Source organism: Pseudophryne corroboree, chromosome 5 (genome assembly GCF_028390025.1).
Source record: "Pseudophryne corroboree isolate aPseCor3 chromosome 5, aPseCor3.hap2, whole genome shotgun sequence".
NCBI classification, from domain to species: domain Eukaryota; kingdom Metazoa; phylum Chordata; class Amphibia; order Anura; family Myobatrachidae; genus Pseudophryne; species Pseudophryne corroboree.
Window position 1 is genome coordinate 787,320,132 of NC_086448.1, and position 22,984 is coordinate 787,343,115.

At 46.0% G+C, this 22,984-nt stretch overlaps 1 protein-coding gene across 1 annotated transcript in view; it reads right to left on the minus strand.

The window, feature by feature from the left end:
- Window positions 1-22,984, minus strand: part of THSD7A (thrombospondin type 1 domain containing 7A) — a 430,207-nt gene that overhangs the window by 150,503 nt on the left and 256,720 nt on the right. Inside the window, exon 2 of the mRNA XM_063924405.1 lies at window positions 21,369-22,200. Within this exon, the coding sequence (XP_063780475.1) occupies window positions 21,369-22,200 (832 nt within the window). The remainder of the gene's footprint in view (window positions 1-21,368; window positions 22,201-22,984) is intronic.

Below are 22,984 nucleotides of genomic sequence, written 5' to 3' on the forward strand. Positions count from 1 at the left end.
CATCTCCCTCTTATGATTCTCAGTACTTTTTGTATGAGAGGCATAGGAGGGAACACATACTCTGACTGGTACATCCACAGTGTTACCAGAGCGTCCACCGCTATTGCCTGAGGGTCCCTTGACCTGGCGCAATATCTAGTTTTTTGTTCAGGCGGGACGCCATCATGTCCACCTTTGGTTTTTCACAACGGTTTACAATCATGTGGAAGACTTCCCGATGAAGTCCCCACTCTCCCGGGTGGAGGTCATGCCTGCTGAGGAAGTCTGCTTCCCAGTTTTCCACTCCCGGAATGAACACTGCTGAGAGTGTTATCACATGATTTTTCGCCCAGCGAAGAATCCTTGCAGTTTCTGCCATTTCCCTCCTGCTTCTTGTGCCGCCCTGTCTGTTTACGTGGGCGACTGCCGTGATGTTGTCCCACTGGATCAATACCGGCTGACCTTGAAGCAGAGGTCTTGCTAAGCTTAGAGCATTGTAAATTGCCCTTAGCTCCAGTATATTTATGTGGAGAGAAGTCTCCAGACTCGATCACACTCTCTGGAAATTTTTTCCTTGTGTGACTGCTCCCCAGCCACTCAGGCTGGCATCCGTGGTCACCAGGACCCAGTCCTGAATGCCGAATCTGCGGCCCTTTCATAGATGAGCACTCTGCAGCCACCGCAGAAGAAACACCCTTGTCCTTGGAGACAGGGTTATCCGCTGATGCATCTGAAGATGCGATCCGGACCATTTTTCCAGCAGATCCCACGTAAAGGTTCTTGCGTGAAATCTACCGAATGGGATCGCTTTGTAAGAAACCACCATTTTTCACAGGATCCTTGTGCAATGATGCACTGATACTTTTCCTGGTTTTAGGAGGTTCCTGACTAGCTCGGATAACTCCCTGGCTTTCTTCTCCGGGAGAAAACATCCTTTTCTGGACTGTGTCCAGAATCATCCCTAGGAACAGTAGACGTGTCGTCGGAAAAAACTGCGATTTTGGAATATTTAGAATCCACTCGTGCTGTCGTAGAACTACTTAAGATAGTGCTACTCCGACCTCCAACTGTTCTCTGGACCTTGCCCTTATCAGGAAAGCGTCCATATTTATTTTAAGAAGAATCATCATTTCGGCCATTACCTTGGTAAAGACCCGGGGTGCCGTGGACAATCCAAACGGCAGCGTCTGAACTGATAGTGACAGTTCTGTACCACGAACCTGAGGTACCCTTGGTGAGAAGGGCAAATTTGGACATGTAGGTAAGCGTCCCTGATATCCAGTGACACCATATCGTCCCCTTCTTCCTGGTTCGCTATCACTGCTCTGAGTGACTCCATCTTGATTTGAACGCTTGTATGTAAGTGTTCAAATATTTCAGATCTCACCTAGCCGTCTGGCTTCAGTACCACAATATAGTGTGGAATAATACCCCTTCCCTTGTTGTAGAAGGGGTACTTTGATTATCACCTGCTGGGAATACAGCCTGTGAATTGTTCCCAATACTGCCTCCCTGTCGGAGGGAGACGTTGGTAAAGCAGACTTCAGGAACTTGTGAGGGGGAGACGTCTCGAATTTCCAATGTACACCTGGGATACTACGTGTAGGATCCAGGAGTCCACTTGTGAGTGAGCCCACTGCGTGCTGAAACTCTTGAGATGACCCCCTACCGCACCTGAGTCCGCTTGTACGGCCCCAGCGTCATGCTGCGGACTTGGCAGAAGCTGTGGAGGGCTTCTGTTCCTGGGAATGGGCTGCCTGCTGCAGTCTTCTTCCCTTTCCTCTACCCCTGGGCAGATATGACTGGCCCTTTTGCCCGCCTGCCCTTATGGGGACGAAAGGACTGAGACTGAAAAGACTGTGTCCTTTTCTGCTGAGATGTGACTTGGGGTAACAAAAGGTGGATTTTTCAGCTGTTGCCATGGCCACCAGGTCCGATGGACCGCCCCTTTATACGGCAATACTTCCATGTGCCGTCTGGAATCTGCATCACCTGACCACTGTCGTCTGGCAGATATGGACATCACATTTACTCTTGATGCCAGAATGCAAATATCCCTCTGCGCATCTCGCATATATAGAAATGCATCCTTAAAATGCTCTATAGTCAATAAAATCTTGTCCCTGTCAAGGGTATCAATATTTTCAGTCAGGAAATCCGACCAAGCCCCCTCAGCGCTGCACATCCAGGCTGAGGCGATTGCTGGTCGTAGTATAACACCAGTATATGTGTATATACTTTTAGGATATTTTTCAGCTTCCTATCAGCTGGCTCCTTGAGGGCTGCCGTATCTGGAGACGGTAACGCCACTTGTTTTTATAAGCGTGTGAGCGCCTTATTCACCCTAAGGTGTGTTTCCCAACTCGCCCTAACTTCTGGCGGGAAAGGGTATACCGCCAATAATTTTCTATCGGAGGAAACCCACGTATCATCACACACTTCATTTAATTTATCTGATTCAGGAAAAACTACAAGTAGTTTATTCACACCCTACATAATACCCTTATTTGTGGTACTTGTAGTATCAGAAATATGTAACACCTCCTTCATTGCCCTTAACATGAAACGTGTGGCCCTAAAGGAAAATACGTTTGTTTCTTCACCGTCGACACTGGAGTCAGTGTCCGTGTCTGTGTCGACCGACTGAGGTAAATGGGCGTTTTTACAAGCCCCTGACGGTGTCTGAGACGCCTGGACAGGTACTAATTTGTTTGCCGGCCGTCTCATGCCGTCAACCGACCTTGCAGCGTGTTGACATTATCACGTAATTCCTAAATAAGCCATCCATTCCAGTGTCGACTCCCTAGAGAGTGACATCACCAATACAGGCAATTTGCTCCACCTCCTCACCAACATCGTCCTCCTACATGTCGACACACACGTACCGACACACAGCACACACACAGGGAATGCTCTGACAGAGGACAGGACCCCACTAGCCCTTTGGGGAGACAGAGGGAGAGTTTGCCAGCACACACCAAAAACGCTATAATTATACAGGGACAACCCCTTATACAAGTGTTTTCCCTTATAGCATTTTTATATATGTAATCATATCGCCAAATAAGTGCCCCCCCTCTCTGTTTTAACCCTGTTTCTGTAGTGCAGTGCAGGGGAGAGCCTGGGAGCCTTCCTCACAGCAGAGCTGAGCAGGAAAATGGCGCCGTGTGCTGAGGAGAATAGGCCCCGCCCCCTTTTCGGCGGGCTCTTCTCCCGGAGTTTGTGAGATCTGGCAGGGGTTAAATACATCCATATAGCCTCAAGGGCTATATGTGATGTATTTTAGCCATAAAAAGGTATTATACATTGCTGCCCAGGGCGCCCCCCCCAGCGCCCTGCACCCTCAGTGACAGTTGGTGACTGTTGGTGAAATGTGCTGACAACAATGGCGCACAGCTGCAGTGCTGTGCGCTACCTTATGAAGACTGAAAGTCTTCTGCCGCCTGTTTCTGGACCTCTGGACCTCTTCAACTTCGGCATCTGTAAGGGGGGTCGGCGGCACGGCTCCGGGACGAACCCCAGGGTGAGACCTGTGTTCCGACTCCCTCTGGAGCTAATGGTGTCCAGTAGCCTAAGAAGCAAATCCATCCTGCACGCAGGTGAGTTTTCTTCTCTCCCCTAAGTCCCTCGTAGCAGTGAGCCTGTTGCCAGCAGGACTCACTGAAAATAAAAAACCTAACTTAAACTTTTATTCTAAGCAGCTCAGGAGAGCCACCTAGATTGCACCCTTCTCGTCGGGCACAAAAATCTAACTGAGGCTTGGAGGAGGGTCATAGGGGGAGGAGCCAGTGCACACCACCTGATCCTAAAGCTTTTATTATTGTGCCCTGTCTCCTGCGGAGCCGCTATATCCCCATGGTCCTGACGGAGTCCCCAGCATCCACTAGGACGTCAGAGAAAAATGAATACTCACCATCCCCACTCCTGATTCCGGACCGCTGCTTACCTCCATCTCCGGCCACCGGCGCCGCTCTTCTGATCTATGGGAGAGACGTCATGACGTCTCTCCCATAACACAGCATAGACACTAGAGGTCAGTTATGACCCCTAGTGTCTATGTGCCGCTCCCACAATGCCGTGCGGTGCATCGCACACCGCACAGCTGTGACAGCACAACACCGGGGGGGCACCACCAGTAGCGGATCTTGCTACGGCGGCTGCACCCTCCGGATGGCGGCGGCGCCCTCCAGAAGGCGGCGCCCTGGTCAAAAATCCTTTGTGCCCGTAGCAAGATCCGCTACTTGTAGGTATAGCCTGCGGGGGGAGAATTAGGGCTGCGGGAAAGGGTACTTCTGATTAGGTACCCCCGGGGAGGGTTAGGCTGCCCTTCAGGGAAGGGAGGGTTAGGTTTAGGCTGCGGAGAACGGGTGGTTAGGGATATGCACCACTGCGGAGACTTAGGCTGCGGGGTGGGGATCGTTAGGGTCAGGCTGCAGAAAAGGAGGGCTCGGAGGTTTGGGGATTAGGGGTAATATACTCACCTACTAGGTGTCGGGATGCAGCTGTCTGTATTATGACTGCTGGGATCCCGATACCATCCCACCTGTATAGTAGCAGTACAAAGTTCCAGTGGAATCTCGTCTTTAACTGAATCAGCCCCTATGTGCATTTTAGTTTGTCTGTATTTTGTGAAAAAGGGAAATTGCATTTAAAGCAACAGAAAAATTATATATGAAAGCATACTCTATTATACACCTTCTAATGCTTATAGTGCTATGAAATATGTGTTACTTTTTACTATTAGTAATTTGTTCTGCTACTAATGGTTAATATAGTTTATATATACATTGTTTTATTTGTGTTGGGTTGGTAGTAATATGGTAAAACATGTGGAACCTAAGACGTATTAAATAGGATCCTGAGATATCAGCTGCTGACCAGCGTCACTGCAGTCCCCATACAATTCAATGGGGCTACGATGTCCCGGTATGCAGCAGGCTCGGAAAACGAAACTTTCCAGAGCTACTGCGAAATAGGAAATGCCATCTATAAATGGTATAGAAGCCCCTGGGCCTCTTTTCGCATATGCAATAAGACCCCCAGGTCATAACCCGGAAGAACTCTGTTGGCAAGATGAAATGAAGTCCGAAATTGATGGCGATGCGGGATGCCGGCTGAACTCTGATTGTTTTTTTTTAAAGGGGCAATCAAAGGAGAATGGTTTAGCATTGTAAATGATTGCCCCTTTAATTACACCCCATCCCTTATTGGAAGAACAGGTAAGTGTATCTGCATAACAGTGATTACAGATACTAGTATGCAGGCAAAAGAGTGTGGTAAGCATCGCAGTTTTAATGCGAAAATTTATACATCCTGTCCCTATCTTTTTTTCAAGTTATTTACAAAAAATATATCTATCTATCTATCTATTCATAAATGTAAATTATTTTTACTATTATTTTTTAAATTATTAATGCAAGAGGATTTGTTCACATATAAGCCATCTACTGTCCGTATGCTCCTCTTGGAGTATGTAAACCAATATATATATATATATAAGGCAAAAAATGAGATTGACTCACTGATTGACTCATCATGAAATCTCTTAAAACACAAGGCCTACAATCTTGAAACTCGGCAGGTAGCTTCTCCTTAGGTCCTTAGGTCTTTTAAAGGGCCTATACTCTCCTTCTTTAATCTCTTGTTATTGATATATTTAAAGATTTTTTGGGGATTCGCTTTGCTTTCCTTTGCTACTAGCTTTTCAGTTTCTACTTTAGCCGCTCTTATTTCTTTTTTGCATATTTTGTTACAGTCCTTATAGTGCTGAAATGACTCCGCATTCCCATCAGATTTGTATTTTTTAAATGCACGCCTTTTCTTGCCCATAAGTTCTTTTATCTTTTTGTTAAGCCACATCGGTTTGTGATTTTTATTCCTTTTTATGCTGCTTGCAGGAATAAATTTGAGAGTATTTTTAGCTAGCAGTGATTTATACATCCCATTTCTCCATAGTATTTTTTCCTAGGAACAAACCTTACCATTCAATATCCCTTAAAGTTTCCCTCATCATTTCAAAGTTGGCTTTGCTAAAGTTTAGAGTCCTAGTTGAGCCAGTATAGGGCTGTTTATGAAAACTGATATTGAATGTGACCATATTGTGGTCGCTGTTTCCTATGGGCTCCCCTACCATAATACTTGATACCAATTCCCCATTGTTTGTTAATACCAGGTCTAAGATTGCATTGTACCTGGTAGGTTCCTCGATTAGTTGAACTAAGTAGTTATCATTAAGTGTGTTTAAAAACATATTGCCCCTAGCAGTATCACATGAATCGTTTTTCCAGTTTATCTCTGGATAGTTAAAATCTCCCATCACTACTATGTCTCCTACTCCTGCTGCTCTTTCAATTTGCTTTAGTAACATTTCCTCATCAGATGCGTTGATACCAGGCGGCCTATAGCATACACCCAATAATAAGATTTTACTCACCGGTAAATCTATTTCTCGTAGTCCGTAGTGGATGCTGGGAACTCCGAAAGGACCATGGGGAATAGTGGCTCCGCAGGAGTCTGGGCACAACTAAAGAAAGCTTTTAGGTCACCTGGTGTGCACTGGCTCCTCCCACTATGACCCTCCTCCAAGCCTCAGTTAGGACACTGTGCCCGGACGAGCTGACATAATAAGGAAGGATTTTGAATCCCGGGTAAGACTCTTACCAGCCACACCAATCACACCGTATAACTCGTGATACCATACCCAGTTTAACAGTATGAAAACAACTGAGCCTCTCAGCAGATGGCTCAACAATAACCCTTTAGTTAGGCAATAACTATATACAAGTATTGCAGACAATCCGCACTTGGGACGGGCGCCCAGCATCCACTACGGACTACGAGAAATAGATTTACCGGTGAGTAAAATCTTATTTTCTCTGACGTCCTAGTGGATGCTGGGAACTCCGAAAGGACCATGGGGATTATACCAAAGCTCCCAAACGGGCGGGAGAGTGCGGATGACTCTGCAGCACCGAATGAGAGAACTCAAGGTCCTCCTCAGCCAGGGTATCAAATTTGTAGAATTTTGCAAACGTGTTTGCCCCTGACCAAGTAGCAGCTCGGCAAAGTTGTAAAGCCGAGACCCCTCGGGCAGCCGCCCAAGATGAGCCCACCTTCCTTGTGGAATGGGCTTTTACTGATTTAGGATGCGGCAGTCCAGCCGCAGAATGCGCCAGCTGAATTGTGCTACAAATCCAGCGAGCAATAGTCTGCTTAGAAGCAGGAGCACCCAGCTTGTTGGGTGCATACAGGATAAATAGCGAGTCAGTTTTCCTGACTCTAGCCGTCCTGGAAACATAAATTTTCAAGGCCCTGACTACGTCCAGTAACTTGGAATCCTCCAAGTCCCTAGTAGCCGCAGGCACCACAATAGGTTGGTTCAAGTGAAAAGCTGATACCACCTTAGGGAGAAACTGGGGACGAGTCCTCAATTCTGCCCTATCCATATGGAAAATCAGATAAGGGCTTTTACATGACAAAGCCGCCAATTCTGACACACGCCTGGCTGAAGCCAAGGCCAATAACATGACCACTTTCCACGTGAGATATTTTAGATCCACGGTTTTAAGTGGCTCAAACCAATGTGATTTTAAGAAACTCAACACCACGTTGAGATCCCAAGGTGCCACTGGAGGCACAAAAGGGGCTGAATATGCAGCACTCCCTTAACAAACGTCTGAACTTCAGGTAGTGAAGCTAGTTCTTTCTGGAAGAAAATCGACAGAGCCGAGATCTGTACCTTAATGGAGCCTAATTTCAGGCCCATAGTCACTCCTGCTTGTAGGAAATGCAGAAATCGACCCAGTTGAAATTCCTCTGTTGGGGCCTTTTTGGCCTCACACCAAGCAACATACATCCGCCATATGCGGTGATAATGCTTTGCAGTTACATCTTTCCTGGCTTTAATCAGCGTAGGAATGACTTCCTCCGGAATGCCCTTTTCCTTCAGGATCCGGCGTTCAACCGCCATGCCGTCAAACGCAGCCGCGGTAAGTCTTGGAACAGACAGGGCCCCTGCTGCAGCAGGTCCTGTCTGAGCGGCAGAGGCCATGGGTCCTCTGAGATCATCTCTTGAAGTTCCGGGTACCACGCTCGTCTTGGCCAATCCGGAACCACGAGTATTGTTCTTACTCCTCGTTTTCTTATTATTCTCAGTACCCTTGGTATGAGAGGCAGAGGAGGGAACACATAAACTGACTGGTACACCCACGGTGTCACTAGAGCGTCCACAGCTATCGCCTGAGGGTCCCTTGACCTGGTGCAATATCTCTCTAGTTTTTTGTTTAGGCGGGACGCCATCATGTCCACCTGTGGCCTTTCCCAACGGTTTACCAACAGTTGGAAGACTTCTGGATGAAGTCCCCACTCTCCCGGGTGTAGGTCGTGTCCGCTGAGGAAGTCTGCTTCCCAGTTGTCCACTCCCGGAATGAACACTGCTGACAGTGCTAAGACGTGATTTTCCGCCCATCTGAGAATCCTTGTAGCTTCTGCCATCACCATCCTGCTTCTTGTGCCGCCCTGTCGGTTTACATGGGCGACTGCCGTGATGTTGTCTGATTGGATCAGTACCGGCTGGTTTTGAAGCAGAGGCCTTGCCAGACTTAGGGCATTGTAAATGGCCCTCAGTTCCAGAATATTTATGTGTAGGGACGACTCCTGACTTGACCAAAGTCCTTGGAAATTTCTTCCCTGTGTGACTGCCCCCCAGCCTCGAAGGCTGGCATCCGTGGTCACCAGGACCCAGTCCTGTATGCCGAATCTGCGGCCCTCTTGAAGATGAGCACTCTGCAGCCACCACAGTAGAGATACCCTGGTCCTTGGAGACAGGGTTATCAGCCGATGCATCTGAAGATGCGATCCCAACCACTTGTCCAAGAGGTCCCACTGAAAGGTTCTTGCATGGAACCTGCCGAATGGAATTTTGCTTCGTAAGAAGCTACCATTTTTCCCAGGACTCGTGTGCAGTGATGTACCGATACCTGTTTTGGTTTCAGGAGGTCTCTGACTAGAGATGACAGCTCCTTGGCTTTCTCCTGCGGGAGAAACACTTTTTTCTGTTCTGTGTCCAGAACCATCCCCAGGAACAGTAGGCATGTGGTAGGAACCAGCTGTGACTTTGGAATGTATAGAATCCATCCGTGCTGTTGTAGCACTTCCCGAGATAGTGCTACTCCGACCAACAACTGCTCCTTGGACCTCGCCTTTATAAGGAGATCGTCCAAGTACGGGATAATTAAAACTTCCTTTCTCGAAGGAGTATAATCATTTCTGCCATTACCTTGGTAAAGACCCTCGGTGCCGTGGACAGTCCAAACGGCAGTGTTTGGAATTGGTAATGGCAATCCTGTACCACAAATCTGAGGTACTCCTGGTGAGGATGGTAAATGGGGACATGTAGGTAAGCCTCCTTGATGTCCAGGGATACCATGTAATCCCCCTCCTCCAGGCTTGCAATAATCGCCCTGAGCGATTCCATCTTGAACTTGAATTTTTTTATGTATGTGTTCAAGGATTTCAAATATAAAATGGGTCTCACCGAACCGTCCGGTTTCGGTACCACAAACAGTGTGGAATAGTAACCCCGTCCTTGTTGAAGTAGGGGCACCTTGACTATCACCTGCTGGGAATACAGCTTGTGAATTGCCTTTAGCACAGTCTCCCTGCCTGAGGGAGTTGTCGGCAAGGCGATTTGAGGAAACGGCGGGGGGGAGACGCCTCGAATTCCAGCATGTACCCCTGAAATACTACTTGAAGGATCTAGGGATCCACCTGTGAGCGAGCCCACTGATCGCTGACATTTTTGAGGCGGCCCCCCACCGTACCTGGCTACGCCTGTGGAGCCCCCGCGTCATGCGGTGGACTCAGAGGAAGCGGGGGAAGAATTTTGATTCTGGGAACTGGCTGACTGGTGCAGCTTTTTCCCTCTTCCCTCGTTTTACACGCTTGCATTTCTGAAGCCGAAAGGACTGTACCTGATAATACAGTGCTTTCTGAGGCTGTGAGGAAACCTGAGGTAAAAATGTTTCTTCCCAGCTGTTGCTGTGGATAAGAGGTCCCAGAGACCATCTCCAAACAATTCCTCACCCTTATAAGGCTCTATGTGCCTTTTAAAGTCAGCATCACCCGTCCAGTGTCGGGTCTCTAATAACCTCCTGACCGAATGGACATTGCATTAATTCTGGATGCCAGCCGGCAAAATATCCCTCTGTGCATCCCTCATATATAAGACGACGTCTTATGTTCGCAAACTAGTATCCCTGTTTGACAGGGTTACAGACCACGCTGCAGCAGCACTATCTGCAGGTCTCAGTCTAGTACCTGAGTGTGTAAATACAGACTTCAGGATAGCCTCCTGCTTTTTATCAGCAGGTACCTTCAAGTGGCCGTATCCTAAGACGGCAGTGCCACCTTTTTTGACAAACGTGTGAGCGCCTTATCCACCCTAGGGGATATCTCCCAGCGTAACTTATCCTCTGGCGGGAAAGGGTACGCCATCAGTAACTTTTTAGAAATTACCAGTTTCTTATCGGGGGAACCCACGCTTTTTCACACTTCATTCACTCATTTGATGGGGGAACAAAACACTGCCTGCTTTTTCTCCCCAAACATAAAACCCTTTTTTAGTGGTACTTGGGTTAATGTCAGAAATGCGTAACACATTTTTTTTGCCGGGATCATGTAACGGATGTTCCTAGTGGATTGCGTATATGTCTCAACCTCGTCGACACTGGAGTCAGACTCCGTGTCGACATCTGTGTCTGCCATCTGAGGGAGCGGGCGTTTTTGAGCCCCTGATGGCCTTTGAGACGCCTGGGCAGGCGCGGGCTGAGAAGCCGGCTGTCCCATAGCTGTTACGTCATCCAGCCTTTTATGTAAGGAGTTGACACTGTCGGTTTATACCTTCCACCTATCCATCCACTCTGGTGTCGGCCCCCAGGGGGCGACATCACATTTATCGGCATCTGCTCTGCCATCACATAAGCCTCCTCATCAAACGTGTCGACACAGCCGTACCGACACACCGCACATACACAGGGAATGCTCTGACTGAGGACAGGACCCCACACAACCCTTTGGGGAGACAGAGAGAGAGTATGCCAGCACACACCAGAGCGCTATATAATTTAGGGATTAACACTATATTGAGTGAATTTTCCCAATAGCTGCTTGTATATACAATATTGCGCCTAAATTTAGTGCCCCCCCTCTCTTTTTAACCCTTTGAGCCTGAAAACTACAGGGGAGAGCCTGGGGAGCTGTCTTCCAGTTGCACTGTGAAGAGAAAATGGCGCCAGTGTGCTGAGAGAGATAGCTCCGCCCCTTTTTCGCGGACTTTTCTCCCGCATTTTTATGGATTCTGGCAGGGGTATTTATCACATATATAGCCTCTGGGGCTATTTATTGTGATATATATGCCAGCCAAGGTGTTTTTATTGCTGCTCAGGGCGCCCCCCCCCCCAGCGCCCTGCACCCTCAGTGACCGGAGTGTGAAGTGTGCATGAGGAGCAATGGCGCACAGCTGCAGTGCTGTGCGCTACCTTGGTGAAGACTGATGTCTTCTGCCGCCGATTTTCCGGACCTCTTCTTGCTTCTGGCTCTGTAAGGGGGACGGCGGCGCGGCTCCGGGACCGAACACCAAGGCCAGTTCCATGCGGTCGATCCCTCTGGAGCTAATGGTGTCCAGTAGCCTAAGAAGCCCAAGCTAGCTGCAAGCAGGTAGGTTCGCTTCTTCTCCCCTTAGTCCCTTGTTGCAGTGAGCCTGTTGCCAGCAGGTCTCACTGTAAAATAAAAAACCTAATTATATACTTTCTTTCTAGAAGCTCAGGAGAGCCCCTAGTGTGCATCCAACCTCGGCCGGGCACAAAATCTAACTGAGGCTTGGAGGAGGGTCATAGTGGGAGGAGCCAGTGCACACCAGGTGACCTAAAAGCTTTCTTTAGTTGTGCCCAGACTCCTGCGGAGCCGCTATTCCCCATGGTCCTTTCGGAGTTCCCAGCATCCACTAGGACGTCAGAGAAACTAACTTTTTTATTCCCTTTTCCCTGCATGCAATTTCTACCCATAATGTCTCAACAGTGTCTACAGTCCCCTCCTGTATATCTTCCCGTATTTCAGGTTTTAAAAACGGTTTTACGTAAAGACACACCTCTCCACCCCGTTCATGTAGTCTGTCTCTCCTAAACAGTGTATAACCCTCTAGATTGACTGTCCAATCATGAGATTCGTCCCACCAAGTTTCAGTAATGCCTATAATATCATACTGTTTGCTTGCTGCAAGTATTTCGAGTTCGCCCATTTTAACTGTAACGCTTCTAGCGTTTACATACAGATGGGTCCACCGTTATCTTGACTAGTTTTCTGCGCCTAGTCACAACATTACTTATTAGCATAAACCCTTCATCTATTGTTCTCAGCTGCAATACAATACAGAGAACAATACAGCAGGGGATTAAGTCATTAAAGGAGGGGATTAAGTCTGATTGGCCAGTCTCAGTTAATCCTATTAAAGGTCAAGATAAATGTGGACCCATCTGTACATACAACTAAGATAAGTATTTCCCCTTGTGTTAGGGACATCTTTCACCTTATGTAGCAGGAAGCCACACGCTGAGAGTTATATAGTGGAAGTAGCAGGGTCCCCCAGCAGCACAGAACATATCAGGAGATGCATAATGTGCTGTGCTATATAAGAAACTGTAAATAAATCAATCACTTCACAGGGGCACTGACATGATATGAGGAGGGGAATGGAGGCAGCAGGAAGCCACAGACTGAGAGTTGTATTGTGGGAGGAGCAGGATCCCAGCAGCACAGAGTATATCAGGAGATGAATCATGTGTCAATGAGGACAGGACAAGAGCAGTGACATGATGTGAGGAGGCAGCAAGAAGCCACAGACAAAAAAAAAATTGTGAATGAGAAGGCGGAGAATTGAAAACTAAAAATTCTCAGTTCACAATCTTTTCATGATGAATATACCCCATAATCACGTATGCTACAACAGATGCTTGTTGCACATAACAAACTATATGAATAATATGGCAGATGTAACATGCTATAGATCACGCTGACTGGCATATGGCCAGGGTAATGTACTGGATCGAGCTATACTCTCCGCGATGTATGAGATGCTTTTAAATATTTTACAACACATAAGTGGTTTCAGTACGGATGTAAACAGCTGTGATCCCCTCATCTCATCACAACCTCTCCGGCACCAACAGATAAAAATATCTATCAGTGTAATGACTATTCTAAGACAGGGACGCAGTTAAAATGCCGCTGGGCAGGATCCCGCCAGCCAAAATGCCGACTCCGGAATCCCGCCAGGCGGCCATATTACCGGCGTAAAAATGCCAACAGAGGTGGGAATCCCAGCGTCAAAATACCAACGCCTAGAATCCCGACCGTCCTCTCAGCGGGACGCGCTCGTGTTCTGGGGGGGGGGGCATTAGGTTTAGGAATTGGAATAGGGGTTATGGTGTAGGGACGGGAAGGTTAGGGTTAGGTGCCGGGGAGGGAGGGTTAGGTTTAAGCACTTAGAAGGGGAGGTTAGGGCTAGACATCAAGCGGAAGGGTTAGGTTTAGGCAGCGGGGAAGGGAGGGTTAGGGTTAGGCACCCGCGGGGAGGGTTAGGGTTAGGCCCCCCAGGGAGGGTTAGGGTTAGGCAGAGCCGGCCATAGGCATAGGCAAACTAGGCAATTGCCTAGGGCATTTGATATGCCTAGGGGCATCAGCAGCTTCTGTTGATTAAAATGATATGCGGCATGCCTATATTCTGAGCGTAGCATTTCATATGCAGATACAGCCACAGTCTCACACAGTATATAGGCATGCTGCATATCAGTTTAATCAGCAGAAGCTGCTTGTGTATCCTAGCCACATAGCAATGCAAATAAGATACATTTTCATCAAAAAAGGTGCCAGACGTTAGCATTGAGGCAAGATTTATGAGGACACATCTGTATCCAAGCAGAGGTCACAGTGTTCATGGCAGTGTGAGTGCTGTGTGCATGTGAGTGGGTTGGTTGTGCAGTAGTGTTCGGAATATGTGTAAGGAGCATTGTGTGTGTCATGTAAAAGCATTAATAATGTGCAACATATGTGTAAGGGGCACTATGTGTGTCATTATGTGTATAAGGGCATTAATAATGAGCGGCATATGTGTAACAGGGTACTACTGTATGTGTGTCATTATGTGTATAGGGGCACTAATAATGTGCAGCAAATGTGTATGGGGCACTATGTGTGTCATTATGTGTATAAGGGCATTAATAATGTGCAGCATATGTGTAAGGGACATTATGTGTAAAAGGGCATTAATAAAGGTTGTCATAATGTGTAAGGGTAAGGCGCATTATGTTTATAAGGACATTAATAATGTGTCTCATATGTGTAAGGGGCATTATTGTGTGGAATTATGTGTATAAATGCATTACTAATGTGTGGCATTATGTGTATAAGGTGCTCTACTATGTGGCATTGCGTATAGAAAGGGCACTACTGTGTCGTCTAATGTGAATAAAGAGCAATAGGGTGTGGTGTAATGGGAATAAGGAGCAATTCAGTGTGATGTAATGTGAATAAGGGGCTCTACTGTGAGGAGTAACGTTTATAAGGTAAAGTGATACTACTGTGGGATGTAATATGAATTATGGACACTATCGCATGATCAAATGTGAATAAAGTTGCAGTACTGTGTGGCGTAAATGGAATTTGGGTTACTATTGTGTGGCCATGCCCCTTGCCAGCAAAAACACACCCCTTTTTGGGCTGTGCGCCAAATGTGCGAACTGTCCCTCTTTAAAATATAGGGGGTACAAATACCAAAATAAGGACTGCTATGGGTGAGGGGTGATGGTGCTGGGAAAGAGGTGCAAGGTCGGAGGCGGAACCAGCGGTGGTGCTAGGGGCACCAGCCAAAATCTTGCCTAGGGCATCATATTGGTTAGGGCCGGCTCTGGGGTTAGGCACCCACAAGGGAGGGTTAGGGTAGGGGGCAGGGGAGGGTTAGGGTATTAACTGCGGGGCTGTTGGGATGTTAATGGCCGGGATGCCAATGTCGTATTCTGAGCATCGGGATCCCGTCCATTGGGATATCATACTGAACCTCTAAGACATGCCTGATCCATGCCAAAGAGTCATAAAAATAATATTATTATTCACCTTTGTTCCCATACAGTCTTTGAACAATAATTACATCTTCTCCTCTTCATTGAGAAGAAATCAGCCTAGCCAGTGGACTGCAGAAGAGTAAGATGGCTCCTGGGCTGCCAGTCTTTCCCGTCAACCACTCACAAAGCCACAAATTGTGAGGGAAGGAAATTCAGGAAACAAAGAGATAGATAACACGCCAACTACCCGCTATAAACCTGAAGACACACCCAGTCTCCGCCTCCACACAGCTAATGGCTGATCAATCTGGCGCCACATCACAATTCCAAAATGGAGACCACAATGTAAATGACATATTACACACAACCTGCTCCAGCTCTGGGGTTTATAGGCCATCACGCTTACGTCCGTTACTTTTCTGTCTTTTGATTTAAAACTGATCTCCGTTGGACATTACAGTACATAACATAAACACAGCGCGAATCCTGTACCCCATCAGATAGGTCAGTGTGGCCACTTTCCTTCCTCTCATTTCAAGAGAAATGAGAAAATACATAATGAAATAGACATTTGTATACGTATCCCAAAAATATACACAAAATGCAACAACTGTGTAAGTATACCAAAAATCTATCCCAAAGAGGGTAATTAACTTTGCAATAACTGGGGTTCATATCCACACCAATTTGTATGTTTTAGATATATGTCGGTTCTACTCGGAATACGTTTTCAGTTTTTAGTCCATCCAAGTAAAGGTTATACCGTTTCGGTTTTTAACCAAGAGAGATAAACTTTTTATTTCATGATGACGTAGTTGAAAAACTATAATGTATTTTTCCCTATGGGACCTGTATAGAATTTTTCTTTCAAAAATAGGAACTTTTCCATAATTTTCTAAAGCACTTTTAGGCAATTAGCGCAGCACCAGAAACATAACCCTAATTGCAACCAGTTAGTTCTCCAATTTGTAAAGATTCCAAAAATGCAAACTCAGCACAAGATCTAATGTAATTATTAGTCCGAAAATGTATTTCTACATGTTCGTTTTAGAAGCTTCTTTTTAATATCCTTGGAGTTACTGTACAGTATGTTATGATCGATGTGTACCCCAGCCGATGGCACGACCGTTATAATGATATATCGGTCGGCTGTAGACACTGAATGATATATTGCACAACCACATGATATATATCATTTGCAGCCACATTTAGGATGCATGCTATTGTTGCTAGAATCGTCCTATGTAGTGTGCCCGACGGGACGACCCAACAAACAGCCTGCAGGAACACGTGATCGTGGGTACACGCTAGATGATATGGCTGATGTATCGTTCCGATCCACGTCAGAATGATATATTGGATGATATATTGTCTAATGTGTACCCAGCATAAGTCCTTAGAGTGGGAGTAAGTGGGGACAGGGCTGAGAGTAAGTTTACACAAATGGCAATAAATATTCATTTCCTTGTAGTTTTGCAACTGTATGTATTCAATTTCTGAGTGACAATTAGCCATGGTTGTACATGTGTAAGGGCCACTGAGAATAGGTGGCATCATTATTGGGGATCTGAAAAACAATATATATATTTTTTTAAGTTGTATTTTGCTTTACATTTATTTTACATGTGTATCATCTTAGGACATGAAGGACCTAAACTGTGCCCTTGCCACCTCCTTGTCATACTAGTGCACTAAAGAGGCCTATTCATCATGTTAATTATTGCGGGTCGGTTGGTATCCAACTCCCTGCAAGTAGCAGTGGTGGATGCACAATCACTGGAGCAATTCAACATTGCTCTGGTGCAGAGACAAGTGATCCAAATATCAGCTGTCCCAGCGATTCTGACTCGGCAGTGCTAGTGCGCATGTGTGAACTGGGGTTCACACACGCGCCCAAGAACCCTGCGTCCGGCAGAAAGCAGGCGAACAGGGGCGAAGGAATCTGATCGGATCCCTCTTCGAAACTCCGGACCTCCTTCACATAGGAAGGAGAGAGGGTGCAGGAACAAACACCATCTGAAGATGGAGGAGGTTCCTGATATTAAGTTCCAATAGTATTTTTGGAGCTTGATGAATTCAGGTCCCAATATTATTGTATGGGGATAGCAGACCAGATTGGGGCTGAAAGGTAAGCAGGAAATATCCGTTATATCTTCTGCGTTATCTTTATAATGAGCTGTCCCAATACTTCATTTCTACAAAAGTAGGTGAAAATGTTAATTAAGGGATGAGAAATAGACCCCTTAGGTGGTCAACCAAAATAATGTTTAATATGATATCCTTAATGGATAACAAGACTATATACAAGAAGAGATGATCAGTCTCCTGATGTTTTATTGTTCTGAAACAACATTTACAGTCATCAGCTTCTCACTATCTCAGCTTCTCTCATCAGCTTCTCACTATCTTAGCTTCTCTCATCAGCTTCTCACTATCTCAGCTTCTCTCATCAGCTTCTCACTATCTCAGTTTCTCTCATCACCTTCTCACTATCTCAGCTTTTCTCATCACCTTCTCACTATCTCAGCTTCTCTCATCACCTTCTCACTATCTCAGCTTCTTTAATCAGCTTCTCACTATCTCAGCTTCTCTCATCAGCTTCTCACTACCTCAGCTTCTTTCATCAGCTTCTCACTATCTCAGCTTCTCTCATCAGCATCTCATTATCTCAGCTTCTCTTATCACCTTCTCACTATCTCAGCTTCTCTTATCACCTTCTCACTATCTCAGCTTCTCTTATCACCTTCTCACTATCTCAGCTTCTCTCATCAGCTTCTAACTATCTCAGCTTCTCTCACCTTCTCACTATCTCAGCTTCTCTCATCAGCTACTCACTATCTCAGCTTCTCTCATCAGCTTGTCACTACCTCAGCTTCTTTCATCAGCTTCTCACTATCTCAGCTTCTCTCATCAGCATCTCATTGTCTCAGCTTCTCTCATCACCTTCTCACTATCTCAGCTTCTCTCATCACCTTCTCACTATCTCAGCTTCTCTCATCACCTTCTCACTATCTCAGCTTCTCTCATCAGCATCTTACTATCTCTGCTTCTCTCATCACCTTCTCACTATCTCAGCTTCTCTCATCAGCTTCTCACTATCTCAGCTTCTCTCATCAGCTTCTCACTACCTCAGCTTCTCTCATCAGCTTCACTAATAAAGTAACAGCAAATAATTGCCGACCCAGTCTCTTGCTCACATTCTGTTATGGTGAGTAGGGAAGGGACGGGATGTGAGATATATCTGCAAAAATCTCCAGTTCTCAGGTAGATGTCATTTGGGGGGTATCCAGGTCCTGGAAGTCTTTATATCTGCAATTACTATTTTCCAACTTAATTTGTATTCTAAGGAAGTGACCCTCAACCACTTATCTGATGATTCCCCCCCCCCCCCCACAAAACCACTCAGAAATTGTTATGTTTTTAATACTTATTAAAATTTAAAAAGTATTTTTAATTTATATATATATATATATATATATATATTTCATTTTTATTTTTTTTAAATATATATATCTAGGGGGTGCATCCCCCATCATGTCCATAGGCCCCCATTATAAAATAACTGTCCACCCCCTCCCCCATTGGCAAGAGACCCCAAAATGGTCTCAGATCCTAATAGAATAGTACCCACACACCCCCTTAGGGGCAAAAAAACAATAAAAAAAATGCCATGTTTTATACAGTCATTGTTTAAGATGAATGTCCTTCGGTCACAATGGGATGCAATTAAGATACCGGCTGTTGGCATTCTGGCAGTCGGAATATTGACGCCGGAATCCCGACACCCATCAGAATGCCGATGCCAGAATACCGACACCTATCAGAATGCTGATGCAAGAATTCCGACACCTGTCAGAATGCCGATGCCGGAATCCGGACATGGTGAGGAGACCGACGCTGGAATCCCAACAGCCAGCATCCTTCCCGTAAGTATAGTGGGTGGGTTAGGGCCAGGGAAGGGGAGGGGGGGTTTAGGTTTAAGTACCTCTCGGGGGTTTTAGGATAAGACTGAGGGGGAGGGGGAGGATTTGGGTTAGGCTGTGGGAGGAGAGGTTAGGGTTAGGCACCACCGGGGGAGGTTAGGTTTAGGCACTGAGGGGGCAAGGTTAGGCTGAAGAGAGGGAGGGATAGGTTTAGACACCGCGGGGCAGTGGCGGCGAGAGGGGGGGTTACTAATTACCTAGGCCCAGGTCTGATGGAGGGGCCCAGTGGGGGTCCAGGATCCCCCCCCCCCCCACCCTACCTAGCAGCAGCAACTGCAGCTCTCCCCCTCAGCCGCGAACACGCTGCTGTGTGCTGGGCTGCAGTGTGGCCAGGTAGGCGCTTAAAGTACTATTTTTTCTGTATTTCTAAGGGTGCATGCCACGCCTCCTGTTATTAGGCCACGCCCTCTGAAAAGTACCTGGGCCTAGCAAAGCTCTCTACTGCCCTGCCGGGGGGAGATAAGGGTTAGGCACTAAGGGGGGAGGTTAAGGTTAGGCTGCGGGAAGGGAGGGGTAGGGGAGAGGGGATAGCATACTTACCTCTCCCCTGTCGGGATTTTGAAGATCGGGATGCCGGCGTTGGAATTGTGACCACTGGCATCCCGTCCGCCGGTCACACATACCGAACCCATCACAACATGTGTGATATATTTGCAACTATGAAAGAAAAATCCCAGTTGCAAGTTCAAAGACATTTCCCAAAAGTTTACACCACGCGGTTGTCCCTCAGTGACGAAAGAATCAATATTTATACGTGTCATTAGTGCGATACTGCTTCACAGTATAAAACCTGATTAACGATAAGAACAATTTACTACAATTAAGACGTATATTTACCCTACAGTTCCCTCAGTACCGTTAATCTACCATGATAAGCCTAACCAATTACTAATTGTTGCTTAATTATATGGGATGTGGGACCTATTAGGGTAATTCGTCCTTTTTTAATTTTATCATTCCGCCAATTGAGCTTAAACATGAACAATTTTCCATTTCAGAATAACGGTGGATAATTCCCGAAATAGATGTTAGTTTAGAATTAAAACGACTTCGCTTAAGTAGACATCAAATGGTTGTAGAGTACTAAAGGCATCACAGACCTGTTTCAATACCGTAATTTAACATGGCGATATAGAAATACTTAGAAATACAAAATGTAAAAACAATTTCATTGGGAAGTTCCACTATGTTCAACTTAAAAAGGTATCTTTACCAAATTATTTAGGGTAATTTATTTTTTTCTTTAAATGTTATGTACAAAAAACGATTATAAGTTATTAGGGATAAATAATCATTTTGTTTAATGTATGCAACATGATAAATAGCGGCTGCTATGCTGTTTGCTATGGGGCGACTCACAGAATTCCCAAATCACTTCTATAAAAAATGTTACATATACTAATAAATATACATATACTAGTAAAGGAAGCTGGCATATGCCGGGTCACCTCAGTGTCTGCCCCTTGCTCCGCCCTGTCCCACCCTTCTTCCCTCTGCTTTGTCCTGCTTTCTAAACGTATGGTGCATGCAGCAGTTAATATGTGTTTGGAAGGGATAGGACTAAAGGGCGGTTTACCGTTTGATAACCATTAGGCACACCTCAATTGTGATCCAGCCACGCTCCCACAATGGCATTGGCACGCCCCCTGTACTTATTCATGGGTCTGAAGTGTTGGGTTGAATGACATGCAGGGATGGCCATCGGTGGATTACCCATCGATGGTACCATCGATGGTACATTGATGGGCAACCTTGATAGTGGTGAAACCATCTGCCAGGTAACCATCTATGGTTTCACCCACCAACGGTCACTCTGCTTTACAATTTTCTAAGCTGCGGGCCAATGAGAGCCCAGGGGTGGAGCTTTGTGGGAATGTCAGGGGCGAAGCTAAGTTCCATGTCCCGGCACTTTGTAAAAAAAAACATATTCATTGCTTGTGCATCATCGATGGTGGGTAATCAACTGGTTCTCCCCCATCAATGGCAAAAGTATTCAACATTGGTCATAGACCATCGATGATTTTGAATCATTGATGGTCGATGGCCATGCTTAATTATATGCAGTAAGAAGCAGATGCAGTGGCCTTCACTCCACGGGAAAAACCTTGAACCCTTCACAACCTTTAACATGCAGAGAAAAAGGCTCCATCACACCCTACTGTTACAGGGATCTGCAGAGGAGATGTAAGGTTATAGTGAACTCTGTACGCTACCTCTGAGCATCATATACAGTATGTAAGTTTTGCATTGTGGGGATATAGGTGCTTGTATCATTGCAAATATATCACATTACCTCAGTGCAGCAGTCTTTCCATTTTTGTGCATACAGGTCACAAGCCGTGTCTGATACCCAATTTGTATATCCCAGTATCTGTTCTCCTGACGATTTTTTCTATTGCGGTTCCTCTTCTTCTTAATTAGTTCCCGGGCCTCGGGATCCTTCACGGTCTTGTCCCTCTCTTTTGCCCGTTCCCTATTTTTCCCCCTCTTCCCAGCCTGCCTCACATGTCTAGAAAGAGGTAAGGAGCAGGAGCTCCAGGGCCCAACGTTTAGGCTGTACATATTTTCTTCCCCTTGGCATGGAGACATTTGACAGACCTGAAACTCCGTCAGGTTGGGGCAGGCCGACCCGCCAAACTGAGCCATGGCCACTACATGCCGCGTCCGGTGTTGTAATCCATTGCCGCATGACTTGGAGCATTCCGACCAAGAAGAGAATTCCGACACAATGCAATCCTGAGGACATGGAATAAGACATCCTTGTTCTAGCCTAGGTTTGGGCTCAAAGTATTCACATATACTATCGTCTGCTTCCGCTTCAGTGGCTTTCTGTAGACAGACGACCTCTCTCGACTGAACCCCTTCCTCACCCTTTGTGCACTCCGTTGGCTTTTCTGATACCCTGGAGGTGACTGGCGTACACTGATTCCAGCTGCCCAGCTTCCAGTCATAAAGCTCTTTATGCCAGTCACAAACCCTGAAGCAGTTTTGCTGGTTTTCAGGTCTGTCGGTCTGTTTACAGTTCGTGGGTAGGGTGGTCCAACCCTCGATGTGGGCACACCACACCGCCCTTGTCTGAATACCACCGGGTCCACATTCATCGCCCATACACCTGCCCCAGGGACCTGAAAAGAATAAAATACAAATATTTAGTAATATAGAATTATACATACAATGCATTGCACATCATTTAATTACTGCAAATACAATACCCATAGATAAAAATAAATAATATAAATTTATTTGAATTGTTGCCCCATCTGGTCTGACAATATAGTAGCATTCATTAAGAAAAATGTATACATTGCTGCAAAATGTACATAAAATCCCTGGCTGGAATATGAGCAGCAAATAAAAACCCAGCATTGGGGACATACAGTAGTAAGGGAACTCAGATTCAGCAAAATATTTTGGCTTGCACCCCATAGAGGTGTGCAGGGGAACTTGTGAGGTTAGAAGTACACATAACATAACACATCAATAAGATTGTCGAGAGATCTTTGGAAAGAGATGAAGGAAGCCTAGTGAAGAGAAAGCAAATCATGGAACTGTACTAAACGGTGAGTGTGTCAATCAAACTTACCAGCTCCATCATGTTAACTAGGTAAAGGCTTTTAATACAGACATACTTCTAACACAAACATATTCAGTCAGCCATAACAGCTACAATAGACAAATGCACAGGAAAGAAACATTAAAGGGTTGCAGAAACAGGAGACTAATGAATAATTACTAGAAGATCATCTGATTAAGGGCCTAATTCAGGCTGGATCGCAGTAAGCGATCCAACCACAAATATTGAGATAAAGATGCGCCATACTTGCCTACTTTTGAAAACTAGTTTCAGGGAGATTCCAGGTGGTAGCAGAATGGCGTGCCGTTGCGGGGGCGTGTCATGTTCCGCTCAAC